Genomic DNA, 14364 nt, shown 5'->3' on the forward strand with positions numbered 1-14364 from the left:
CATAAGGAGCAATCTTTCGCGGGTAAGAGTGGAAATACTCGAGGTAGTGCAAGCATGTAAGTTCATCGTAATCAATAATATGATTTTATGAAGTCTAACAAACTATTTACATGTGCTTCCTGGAAATATACAATATGACTCTGAAAAAGATTAATCTTCTAACACAGTTTTGGTGACATATTTCCAAAGTTAATGTCCATTTTTGAGAGAGAGAGAGAGAGAGAGAGAGAGAGAGAGAGAGGATACAATTTCACGTTGAATAAAAAGAATACTACTAATAATAATCATTTTACTTTTAATATATAAAAAGTAAGATGTATCCATTAATTTTTGTAATCAATCAATCAATCAAGTTTACAGAAATACACTCCACGTTTAGCCTCCCTGTAATCCCGCACCGGGGAACAGCGGCAGTGTTGCCATCTGCTGTAAGTTTTGGACCTACGTTATGAAAACAAAGTCGTTATTTCACAAGAAGCGGTACATTGTCATGTTCACTCATTATTAAGCGAGTTTTAGATTCAGAGTTCTTAGATCATATGTTCTCAAGACGTGTGTGAGCGACATTGATCAGATTCTACATACTAAACAGTATACCAAGATGTTAATACAAACCAATTCTAGTTATATCTTAAGGCAATGTTTGGTAGATTACTTATATATCACAAGATGAGAACAATTGCCCACGAACTTCAAGAGGTTAAGATTTCAGCTCTGAGTGTTATATCGTATATTATCAAAATTATGAGTGATTAACAACTCAATTCCAAAGTCCGAAAAGTTGAGGAATGTACGGTTAGGGACCTCTTTCACCAAGCACAGAATTCGCGTCTACTTCTAAACATTTTTAAGTAGTCCATGCTTTGTGGTAAAAGTGAATATTAAAAATCATGGATGTAGATGACCAAAAAAAAAATATATATATATAATAAATACTCATTCGATTAATTCTTGAGTATATGGCACCGAGGTTATCTTTCGATTCTTCAAAGCCGGAACTTGACGAGGGTCGCTGTTATTGTGCATGCATGTAACACTGAAATGGAAGTGGACATGTCATCTTATCGTATGGGCGATAAGTAAGGCTGAGCAGTGGGTTACATAGTTACTGCCTTGCTAACCTCCTCTCCACACAGTCAGTGTCGTCCAAAAATGTCTCCATTCAGGTGGCTTACCGCAGGGAAAGGTAAGTGCGTGTGTTACTGATTTTAAAAAGTCTAGAGTTGTAAGTGCCATAACCTCAAGGTTATAGCTAATTATAGATCATTCAGCAACTGCTTTATATAAATAAAAAAAAAACAGCCTACACATGCTGGGGAAAATATGTAAATTTGCGATTTCACTTGCTGCCAGTACAGTAATGGGTAAACGGAAGCGAATATCCCTTACGAGAATTGATATTAGCTCACTTACACAGAAAGCGTCCTTCCAATTCAGTTAAGCCGCTAAACCCCAACGACAAAACAGGCCTAAGGACACATACAATTACCCTGCACTGGAATAAAAATGAAGTCTAAAAGAATGACACAACGTTCTTAGATGATGACACAATACCATGATCCGTATTTTCACTAATACACTTCTATCTCTTCTTTACAAACATATAACTTAGCACTACGTCAGAACTTTTTGTTTCCCATAAAAGCTCCCTTGTATATCTATTTCCAACAACCAAACCCTTTTCCTAACATTTTGTACAGACTTCTCCATTAACCCCAAGGAAATTCATACCCAATGTAATTTCTTTCTGTTACCTACCGTTTAAACCACCAAGTACAACCACCTTTTCATATTCTACAAATCCTGTCAGACAGATTCCGAGTCATGGTTTATGTATGTATATTTATATATATAAATTATATGTATACAGTACATATATACATATAGTGTATATATACTGTCTATATACATATATATATATATATATATATATATATATATATATATATATATATATATATATATATATATATATATATATACACACAGTATATGCATGCATCTTACAGTTACTTTCCAATTAGCGTAAAAATACAACTTATGATTCTATAATGATAAGCAAGAATTATGTATAAAGCAATTATTTGAAACCATCACACAGAAAAAAATATTCCACAAAATCCTGCGTCACTAAGTCACACTGCCTGATTGTGTCAACAAGACAAATGGTGTCGATGATGTCAACGAGCTTCATACTTCTGCTATGTTATTTTGTGTGTCAACAAGACAAATGGTGTCGATGATGTCAACGAGCTTCATACTTCTGCTATGTTATTTTGCTATGTATGAGGTACTGACTATAAAATGTGTCAGTGCAAGAAAAAAGGATTGTACACATTCATTACACATTTCTATATGGTTAACAATACAGTGGACTATCTTGACTCGAACTCGGATGAAATTTAACTCACACTCCTACCTAGACTTATTCCTAATGGTGATCATTCTTGATTGGATGCAAACACCCAGTTTTTCTCTCATTATGAATTTCCAAGACATTTGTGTGAGATGAGACAACATTTCGAAATTAACTTGGACAAAAAATAAAAAAATTACTGTAATTTTAAAAAAGAAAAAAATGGCAAGCTTTCTGTACTAAACACATTATTACAAGTCTATGCATAAAAACGGCGGAAATGGTCAGAGAAAGAAGGTTGTAATTTGTTTTCAAGGGATACTTAAGGACTGATTTTGGAGCTGTGCGGCGTGCAGGGAGATAATTTCTGGTTACAAAGGTGGTATTTATTCTTGTTCTTCTCCATAAAATCAGATCAGCAGTACGGTTTGCAACATGGGGAGGGTGCAAAAATCGCTGGCGTTTCAGTAGGAAAGAATAAATCATATTTGGTTATCCAAAATTGAATTTCAAGAGAGGAAGATGCTTGTGGGTAGACTGTAATAATTAGGCCTTGTTAAACTGGATCGTACTAGATTTCCTAACTGATATGACAGTACAATCTTTAGTTTTATGCGTCCATCATGCCTTTTGCCGAGGGATAAAATGGGCGTCTCTTACTTCTCTGGACTATAAACTACACTGATCTGCCTCCAGTGGGCAAAGGGCTAAGAAACTGCGGGTGAAGAATTTAATTTATGGAAGTTAGCTTTGGGATTTTAACAAAGGTGTTAACGGAATGAGAATGTATGGTGTGTGCTGGAGTGATGTGTTTGGAGAATAAGCAATTAATAAGTAAATATGCAAGTAGTGCATATTTACAAGCGTGATATGAATAAAATTGTGCAAGACATGGGTGTTTTATGAATGTCCATGTTTTCGTGAATAATTTGAAAATTCTTGCCTATTTTGCAAAACAGGCAGACATGTAAATATTCATCAGAATTTTTTAACGTCCAACCGCAGTCGTAAACTTAACTTTATAGTAATATCTTAACATTGACACACATCAAAACTTTTTTTTTTTTTTAACTGGAGTAATAAGCATTTTTGTCATCCCCTTTAGAGTGAAAACACCTCAGTCTCCTTTAATAACCACCCACCAAGGTTGACTCAATTGACTGCGGGTTTAGTCGAATATTTATGTGAAAACATACCATTTACCAATTAACGCCATTAATAAAAACTAAGTACCAAATCACATGTACGGTTCGTAATTTACCAGACAGAAAACTTCTAACAATGAAGACTTTTTGAATGCAACTAATTAACGCATCTCCTCACATTTAACTAATTAACTTATCTTTTGCAATCATATCAGGAACCCAACCAACACTGACGTTGGCAGTTTTGTTTGCTTTGCTGCCCTTGATAGCAGCAGCTAGAATCTCGCCAAAAAATAAAGGAGTGAACTGGGCAGTCCTTGTTGCTGGATCAAGTGGGTGGTCCAACTATCGACATCAGGTAAAATTACAACAATATATATTTTGTACATAGGAAATGCAAAATTCATATGGAACATTCACACAGGAATGATACTAAAATCAACCTAAAAGCTGTTTACATGAAAAAATCTTTCAAAAGCTATATTTAATTCCAGTCCGACATCTGCCATGCCTACCATATCATGCACGCCCGGGGTATTCCTGATGAACGTATCATTGTCATGATGTATGACGATATAGCCAACAACTTGCTGTAAGCACTATTAAAATTTTACTAATGTCAATTTGACCTGAATCTTTATAGTAGTGTAATTTTCATTCCCGGGTAACATTTAGTTAATCACTAGAAGTATTATGGAATTTCAATTATAACCGATACATGCTTTCAAAATTCCTAGGAATCCCTATCCAGGAAGAATTTTCAACCAGCCTAACGGATCAGATGTATATGCTGGGGTTCCCAAGGACTACACAGGTAAAGAAATCACACCAGCACTTTTCCTGGCTGTACTGCAAGGCAATGAACAAGCTGTCAAGGGTATAGGTTCCGGAAAAGTGGTCAAAAGCGGTCCTAATGACCGTATCTTCGTCAATTTGGATGACCACGGAGCTCCTGGATTACTTGGTTTTCCTCACGGAGAACTGATGGCAGATGAATTCGCGGCAGTTGTCACAAGCATGCATAAAGCGGGAAAATACAAGGAGGTAAGGAAGGATCATTGCTACTAGACTAGTATTCGGAAACTGCAAAACTCGCCAAGGCTGAGCTTCAAGCCAACTGGTCCCTGTCCCCCCAACCCCTCCCCTAACACGTTCTTCATCCAGGCCCCTTTATCCAGGTGAAATTTTCGTAAAATCTTTCAAAACTTTTATGCCTAACCCTGCGAAAACACAAAATCTGATAAAAAATTGACCATAATAATCTAAAGAAAGCTAAAATTTCAAGCATTCCTAATTGTGATGCGTATGTGGTATTGTGACGTAATATTCAAAGAATGCATGACACCATACAATACAATACTTATCAGTTTTACAATTATAAATTTTGAAAATATAATACATAAAAATACCGACACTATCACACGCATACGGCAATTCACGTTCATCAAAATGTATATATATGTGCATAAAAGTTATATAATATATGTGTGTGTGTGTCTGTATGTATAACTGAATCACAAAAATATGGAATGTGATGAATATATAAATAAAGACAAAATCCACGAAGGAAAGAGAAACTCTGGAGTGGCCTCGTAGCACTCCAGAGTTTCTCTTTCCTTCGTGGATTTTGTCTTTATTTATATCTTCATCACGTTCCATACTTTCGTGATTCAGTTATAAATACATACATATACTGTATATATATATATATATATATATATATATATATATATATATATATATATATATATATATATATATATATAATGTATATATACACACCTTTTTATGCATATATATATATTTTATGTATATAAGTGCATACGTTAACATACATGCATGCATACACATCTAATACATTACTTAAAAACGAAGTCACTTGTACGTAAAAACAAACAGCTGGACTGTGCTCTCGGATATGTCCATTCTCAGGATTTACCTTGTCCTCGAGGTTAATCTTGAAAGTGTACCTTTTTGAATTAGGATTAAATACCTCCTTCAGCAAAATGGGAAACGTGTCAACGCCGCTAACTATAGGAAAGTCTCAACCTTTCGTAGCTACAGTATAGGACACATACAAAAACAAAAAATTTGCATTTTCAAAATCAACATTATTTGTGGAATTCTACAACAAAAATGTGTATGCCATTCAAAATCAAGAACACTTATGAAATCTTCAATCTGACCATAAAAATAGCATTGACAGATAAACTTTTGATATGCAAAAGCAGCTAACACTGACCTATGCCTTTTGAACACACAAGTTACCTGTAGTACTGGTAAGCCATTTTAATCATATCCCACAGTGCCATATGAATTGCAAGATACTGATTATTTACAAAGTAATAAAACCTTTAAAAAAATATCAAAGGCCAAGTTCTTGGATACATACATTAACAAGCCGATACGTGAAATAACTTCGCGTCAACTAGCACGCGTTTTGCCTTGTAGGTTCTAAAAGGCCAAATACCTACGCGTCATTCTTTTACTGTTGAAAATGTAGAATGGTGTACCTGGCAGTTCGTCAGTGTCAACAGATATCGCAATGCTACACCAATGCGTCACGCAGCGCTGCCTTAGGTTTTATGTTTGTATTCGTTTGCTGCATGATTTACCTTCGTTGATATTCCCTATGCTCTCTTTTCTCTCATCTACAAAGATATTCTATTCTGTGGAAGCTTTCCTTTCGAATTTATTGATTTTGGCTTGTACTTAAGTACACTCATTTCGCATAACAATGACAAAAAAGTTCAGTTTACTCCATCAGATTCATCTATTTGTCTGTATGAAAAAAAAAAATCTGAAACAAGCGACAAGCGCAATCATTTTCACGATACACTGGCTTACGGCGATTACAAACATGACTAACGCTATCATAATTAGCACGCTAGAAGAAAACAAAGATTTAATTTTCAGTTAACCTCACAACAACTATGAGATTAACACAGTAATAGCATATGGCACTCTTTAGGTTCCATTCAGCAACCCTCAAACTCAAACATTACTGGAGAGACTTGGTCGAAATCATTATAAGTTTTCAAAAACTAAGAACAGAGGGGAAAAGAGACTAATGGTTCGTTCTTTCTCAAATTTCAGATAATGATTTACATCGAGACGTGTTACTCTGGTTCTATGTTTGAAGAACTTTACCCTTCCTCGCTCAAAGGTAAGCATCTTACATTCATACTGATAAAATGCGAAACATCGCAGCTGATTATGTAGAATATATTAACTTTTCACACAAAATTATATGTAAATAACATGAATATCAGTTAAGGCATGTATAAACTTGATCTTATAATTTCAAAAGAAATTTGTAGAATGTGCAAATTTTAAGGACGGTGGCAAATAGGTATGAAAGAGGGATTATCATATTTGTAAATACAGAACTGGGTCCTAACAACAATAAGCTTTAGTCTCCAACGGTTGGTATATTTGTCAGCATTGTCCCCGTAGTAAATATATTGTGATTTTTACCACTATTTATAAGTCTTTCGTTAATGACTTGGAGATAAAGTAGAAACCGGTCAGGACCTATGCCCAGTTTCCTATTTTTCACCTGTGGCAATATAATATGATATATATATATATATATATATATATATATATATATATATATATATATATATATATATATATATATATATATATATATATAATATATAATTTACACAGGACAATTTGAAACTCAGATAAACAAGCCCCAAATATCCATTACTATCGATTAACTTTACTTAACGAACAATTTTCACCAAAAAGGGGATGACGTGAAAGTCCTCCAAGATTCGAACTTATGTCTTTTTGGATAGGAATGGGGATTGTGTGACCTTATCCATTCAACCGTCGTGAAATATCAGTTGATTCCGACTCTACAGTATACTCTATCGAATTCAGGTTCCATAATTATTATCAAATCTCCAAACTCAGAGCTTATGTTATAAAACTTGTATTCAGTTGTCATGGTGGAAGTGGGCTTATTTTAATTCCAAGTGCAGATCCTGAATTCGACAGCAATATATATCGCAAAGTAGAAATCATTTCCCACATGTTCCGACCATAATTGCCCTGGTCCGAATCCTGGCCAAAGTGAAAGTATATATATATATATATATATATATATATATATATATATATATATATATATATATATATATATATATATATATATATGTGTGTGTGTGTGTGTGTGTGTGTGTGTGTATATATATATTATATATATAAATTATATATACAGGGTGTTTCGAAATTAGAGCCCCCCTCTACAGCATAAACTAAAATTGACAAGGACAAAAACAAAAGTAATTTAGAACAGGTATTTATTTAAGTTTGTCTCTGAGTATTTAATATTTTGTGTGGCCTCCATCTGCCAATACCACAGCCTGCATTCTTGAGGGGTATGATGTCTTTTGACTCCTGAGAAAGGACTTCAGGCCTTCCAAGATTCTCACTCTTTTCGCGATGACAGTCATATGGATTTTTGTTCCAGTTTCTTTTAACAAAGGATTCATCTCTTTTAATGTATTTAGCTATCCAGGAACGTGAAATGAAGGATGCGCCAGCATTCCTGGCTTCTCTGAAGGTTAAAGCCCGGGTTCGGTCAATCCATCTGATTTCCTCCGAGTCGTTAGCCATGGCTGTATCTAACTCCGTCACTCAGTCTGAAAATACAAGAAATGTAAAATGAAAAATAGCTTAATAGAAACTTGAAATAATGTACTTGGAGACAGGCTATGGCAAAAACTTCATAACTTTCCATTTGTTCTGTGGAGGGGGCTCTAATTTCAAAAACACCTGGTATATATATATATATATATATATATATATATATATATATATATATATATATATATATATATATATATATATATATATATATATATATATATATACATATATACCTCTATATATTCCATTTCGTTGCAAGTTATTCACAAGATAAAGTGAATTAGATATTAAAAGGATGCTCTGGCATATATTTGAAAGTATAAAAATGTCAAGATAAAATTAATGACATGCTGTCATACATATAGTCACATTTTACAAACTTAGTATTCGGCTATCATGGTGGACATGAGTTGATTTCAAAATTAATAGAGGTGCAGTTCCCGAATGTGGCGTGACAGTATACAGGAAAGCTGAAATCAACTTCTATGCCTCTTGATGGATCGTGCACTCAGCTACTATCACCTCAATTTGAAGACAAAAAGGTGTAGTTTTATATAACGGTCAAGGCGAGAGGGCTTATCACATGTAATTCCATTTGGGCTTATCATATTTAATTCCATTTTAGTGTGGGGTATTCTTAAAGTTAAATTAATTCGATATTAATGGGTAACTAGTGGTTAAATATTTGAACGTACAAAATGCAAGTTCAAAACTGACAAACATACATACATATAAGCCAGTGATTTGAACCTAGTTTTCAATAATCATGGTGGAAATCACAAGGATAGAAATAGAATTCTATGAAAATACAAAACGTTTACAGTAGGGTCGTAAGAATCATTAGTTTTCTTGATGGCTGAATGGAATAGTCACTGCTCTCCACCAATCAAAGATGTAAAGTATGCCTTAGTTTTACCAGACCATTGAGCTGATTAACAGCTCTCCTAGGGCTGGCCCGAAGGATTAGACTTATTTTACGTGGCTAAGAACCAATTGGTTACTTAGCAACGGGACCTACAGCTTATTGTGGAATCCGAACCACATTATAGCGAGAAATGGATTTCTATCACCAGGAATAAATTCCTCTAACTCTTCATTAGCCGGCTGGAGACTCAAACTCGGGCCTAGCGAGTGCTAGCTCGCAACTCTACCGACTCGCCCAACGAAGAGCTTGATCAAAGATTCCAATCCTGGTCAGGGTAGGAGGACTTGTTATATATAATACCATTTGGGTACAAGTTATACTTTAGGTAAAATGCATTCATTATTAATGGGTTATTTGAAAAAATTAATTTCCCTTGAAACAGAGCATATCATTAAGGAAAAAAGCGAGGAAAAGTTCAAAGCTGATAGTTAGCCAATGTCAACTGAGAAGAAAACTTGTTACAAAATACTATAATCGTAATGAAGACTACAGGAAATTAAAATATTTGATAATAAAATCTGCATCCCTATATAGTTATAGTACCAGAAATCAGGGCAAAATGTTTAATACGTTCATTTTATAGCGTATTATGTTGTTTTGACAGAGAAATAACGCCATGTTTAAAAAATGACATTCACCTGGTAACACTTGCGGACACGCTGCCAAGAACAAATACTTGATACATATCAATATCCTCAGTGTTACAAGAAAATATTGACCATTCTCTATTAACAACTTTTGTAACAAACCAACAGTCATCCGATAGCCCATGTTAAATAAATTGCTCTGACTCACTTTAAATATGACAAGAATGACAGACAGGCTAGTATGCTGACTAAAAAGTTCAGTCTCTCACTGAACGACCAAAACACCAGAAAAAAATCTCAGTTCAGTAAAACACAAAATAAATCTACTTTAAGCATAATATTAGTAAATCTTTCCGATAAGTTGAAAAAACGAGGTGTAATAGGTAAAGATTGTTCAAGTAAAAAAAATCAAGGATAAAATCAACAAATCACAACCCTTCTGAAATAAAATACGACAATCTGTAAACATCAACACTGCAAGGAATAGTTAGCAGCCAATGATAAGAATTATATGGAATATAAACTGAATTATTAAAATATATTCTTTTTAACATTTAAGTTTACGGCCTGTCTGCATCAAGCCCCTTGGAATCGTCCTGGGCAACCTACTGCGACATTTTAAACGGAGTTTGCCTTGGTGACGAGTTCAGTGTTAATTGGATGCACGATACTGAGGCCGTAAGTTATATAATTTGAAGCTCCAATTACAGCTTTCAGCAATCCTCGCTGATGAGTAATGTAGTTTAAACATTCAATACTGATCTTCCAAAACTTGAAATAATAAAATACATAATGGAGTTATGTACTGTATACTGCGCAAATTTTTTGGCCGCATAAACATACAGTTGTTCTAGTAATGCAATATATTATACGAATGTCATATTTATAACCACAGTCAAATAATATAAAAAAATGGTCCGATTTTGATTACAGAATGATCCAACCACCGAGACTCTGAAAACTCAGTTTGAAAACACGAAGAGACTGACCAAAGGGTCACGGGTCATGCAGTGGGGAGACACCTCAATCGACGTTCAAGTTGTAGCCACGTTCTTCGGTCCTACCAGTTCGGCACCTAAGAATTACTCCACCATACATACTCAGGTATCTTATTTATAATATACCGAGTTTTATAGGAGAAAAACTTGTTGACAAAGCTACTCAGATGCGGTAACCCTAATTGCCTCTAGAAAACATAAATCACTGACCAAATACATAAATGTGGTTACTTAAAATATTAAAAACTTGACTAGTTTAACACAATTCCTCTCCCCAAACATTCATGGTACGTGCAAAAACACCCAAACTATAGAAAAACTCTTGATGGATATTATTGCATTTTCAGGAGACGTCTATACCAGTTCATGAAGTGCCCCTTGTTATGTTGGAACGAGAGCTGAAGTCTGCAACAAATGAGTTTGAAAAGAAAACCAAAGCAAAGGAAATTACTGCTCTCATTCAGGTATGTCTATACATTTTCCAGCAAAACGGATCTTTTAAACAATCATCAATAATAAAAATTAAAATCTAAACTGATTACCTCTTCTCTACAAGCTTTACTTTTCATTTGCTCCATGAAACTTATTCTATTATTAGTTTTTTCTTTACTGATCTTCAGCGACGTGCGTTTGTCCACACAACAATGAAAAACATTGCCCTCGTTGTCACCGGTGACGAGAAGCTCACCGAAGAGATGATGGTCAGGAAGGACACACACATTACCAACTGGAGTTGCTACAACCCAGTTGTTCATGCTTTCAGTGAGAATTGCTTTAATCTTGGTCAGGTAAGACAAAAAATTTCACAGGCAATCCCTTTGTGTCAATTTACAATGATCCATAATTTCATCACATTAAACAAGTATAAACTACTCTGATGCCAAAGAAATTGCTATATACCGTATTTTGCATTCATATTTGTTATTAACGGCCCACTACAATGTGATATGCTCAAGTTTAATAGAATGAAATATGTCTCAAACAAACTCCATCTTTTCAGAGTACTTACGCCCTAACCACTGTTCACACACTGCTCCATCTGTGTGAAGCTGGATATAGCAGAAGTGATATCATCAACAGCATGAATATCGTTTGCACCTTCCTCACTATTGAAAATGCAATCTAATAATTTCATCGAACAAGAATTGAATTCCCTACAAAACCTAACTATTCACATTTAATCTAATACGGTAAAATCACCGCCCTCCCCTTTATATAGCAGATGATTTGTCCCGCAATCCGCAGCGTGAAAAAAGAACTCTCACCTCAAATAGAGTAGGATTAAATACATATCTCCTTAGAAGGAAAAATGTAATAATGCACTACTGTACACCCATAAGCAGAAAATATTTTTTCCCCTTTTCAACAGCTATCACTATTGGGGTATCAGATTTAACAAGAAATACCTATTAAATACAAAGCTTTCATTTATAGCTGGTAGTGTCAATTTTTACTACCTTGACCTCTTTGTAATGATCAACCGACTCACTCTGTTGGCTTCTCGGGGGTCCCACTTTGACCTAATGCTACTCTCACCATACTTTTGACTTTTAAGATGACGTAGCTAAGCCTAATATCCAAGCTTTAGATATGGACATAGGAGCTCCTAAATAAACAAGAAGATGGGACAGAGAAATACAGCAAGTTGCAGTAGAGTAATAGGAAATTTGCTAAATGACCTCTTTGGGTCATAGCAATCGGTTCACCATGCCTAATACCATCCAACAGACTGGATGGCAGTCACCCATGATGGGAGAAAAATGTTAAAAGAATACCAGAATGATCCACGATAACTCAAAAGTCAAAAGGAGATTCACTGCGGCCATCCAAAGTCCAGCCCAACCCCGGTGCGAAGGAACAAGAAGGGCAGGGAGAGAAAAGTTAATTTTGCTCCATTTAAATCTTGTAATAAGATGTCAAGGTCAACCTAATGATGATGACCCCCTTGGCCTCTTGAAATTCTAGATGGCTTAAGGGTTACACATATGAAAAATCACACTTTAGCTGCTCCCTGTGCTAGAAAAGTTGGTAGCTGACCTACTCTACAATTTGTTAATCACTAAATTTTTTTCTTCATCATAAGCTAGGTGTGTAAGCTTTTGTAAAAGTGTCCCAAGTGAGAGTGAATATAGAATGCAATATAACTAAGCACTACTTAATTACTGAACAATAAATGCAAAGCTATTTTTATGATCAGAACGGAGTATTATGACCTAGTTCATCAGTATAACCAAGTTCATTACCTTTATTAGCGATTCTTTACAAGGTTTAGTCAAGTTTACGGCCATGTTCCCACCTTTATTATGTGTTAAAAGTGATTACCATAAGCTTTGAGAGGTTGTGTAAGGAGATTTTCTACAAGTTACAACTTTGGTTAAGGATGATGCAGAATAAACCAAGTATGCAAAGACTTTGAAATATCATACATAGGTTCCCAATCTTATATTAAATTTTCACCAATAATTATGAATGGTAACAAGGTAACTGTCAGAACAGTTATATAAGTATATGAAAAAATAAAGTAATTTTCAATTAAGAACTTGTAAATTTAGCAAGTCATAAAAGCTAAAAACAGAGGCAACATTTAGGTTGAAAGGAGAATGAAGTACTGTTTCTTACGTCATTCGCTTATTTATAAAGAAAAACTGTCCTGAAATCTGTTTTATCAGGTGGTTCACCAATATGCTCCGAGTACCACTGCAAACTCACAAGAAGTTTTTTTTTTAAGTGGAGAAAAGTTTTTTAATCCTTAAAAGTAATCACCCTCAGTTCAATATAAAACCCACAAGGTAAAAATTCCATTTTAGTTACACCATTACTGTCTTTAAATATTTTTAACAAAATATCAGGAAGTAGTTTTTCAAAGTACAATGATTTCCTCTCTACTTGAAGTTTTATGAGAAACAAGGCTCTATCTGGAATGGAATATAGAATTTTGGCCAAAGGCCAAGCGCTGGGACCTATGAGATCATTCAGTGATGAAAGGGATATTGAGAGTATAAAGGTTTTAAAGGTGTAACGGGAAGAAAACCTCGCAGTTGCACTTTGAAACAATTGTTTGGAGAGGGTGGAAAGTTAAAGGAACGAGAGGGGTTGCAGCTAGGGGCCGACGAGTCGCTGTATAAAACGTGAAGTAATGCCTACAGTGCACCGCATGAGGTGCACTGACGGTACTAACCCCCTACGGAGAGGCTCCATCTGGAATCCAAATTTTGGCTATCAGAATACTTGAACTTCTTGAGAAAGCAATTGCCTTCTCACTGTAGACAGAAAGTTTTTATTTCCTTTTCTATTTTTATTGTTACTGAACGAACCAGTGTTTTTTTTTTAAGAATACATTTTCACTTATGACCTAACTTCAAGAGAGCTACGAGATTAACACTGCCAAATGTCAACTCATCCATACAGTCTTACCTCCAACCCACTAAACTAAGCATCTACATTCAATGTTGCATATTTGATGATGGATTCCGGATCAGTAACTGTGGCATCCTCATCATCTTAGTCATCAAACAATACTTGTACACCATGTAACTATAAACGTTAAGAGTTTGAGACCTATGTTGATTTCTAGAGAGACGACGCAACTCTCATTCAAGTTGTTTGCCATTCTTCCTGTGAACTTAACATTAGCTAGCCATATAAGAAACTGTATGTAGATTATAACTGCTTTTCATACTGCGAAATT

General features: G+C 34.9%; 1 protein-coding gene across 1 annotated transcript; it reads left to right on the top strand.

Moving 5' to 3' along the window:
• Positions 1-1024: 1024 nt before the first annotated feature.
• On the top strand, positions 1025-12109 carry LOC136835347 (legumain-like). The gene is made up of 10 exons (XM_067098729.1): positions 1025-1186; positions 3717-3859; positions 3996-4093; positions 4239-4545; positions 6598-6667; positions 10238-10356; positions 10612-10782; positions 11024-11140; positions 11297-11464; positions 11677-12109. The coding sequence occupies exons 1-10, from the start codon at positions 1153-1155 to the stop codon at positions 11800-11802; spliced, it is 1353 nt and encodes a 450-aa protein (XP_066954830.1). The 5' UTR covers positions 1025-1152; the 3' UTR covers positions 11803-12109.
• The last annotated feature ends 2255 nt before the right edge of the window (positions 12110-14364 follow it).

Source organism: Macrobrachium rosenbergii, chromosome 55, assembly GCF_040412425.1.
Source record: "Macrobrachium rosenbergii isolate ZJJX-2024 chromosome 55, ASM4041242v1, whole genome shotgun sequence".
Taxonomy (NCBI): Eukaryota; Metazoa; Arthropoda; class Malacostraca; order Decapoda; family Palaemonidae; genus Macrobrachium; species Macrobrachium rosenbergii.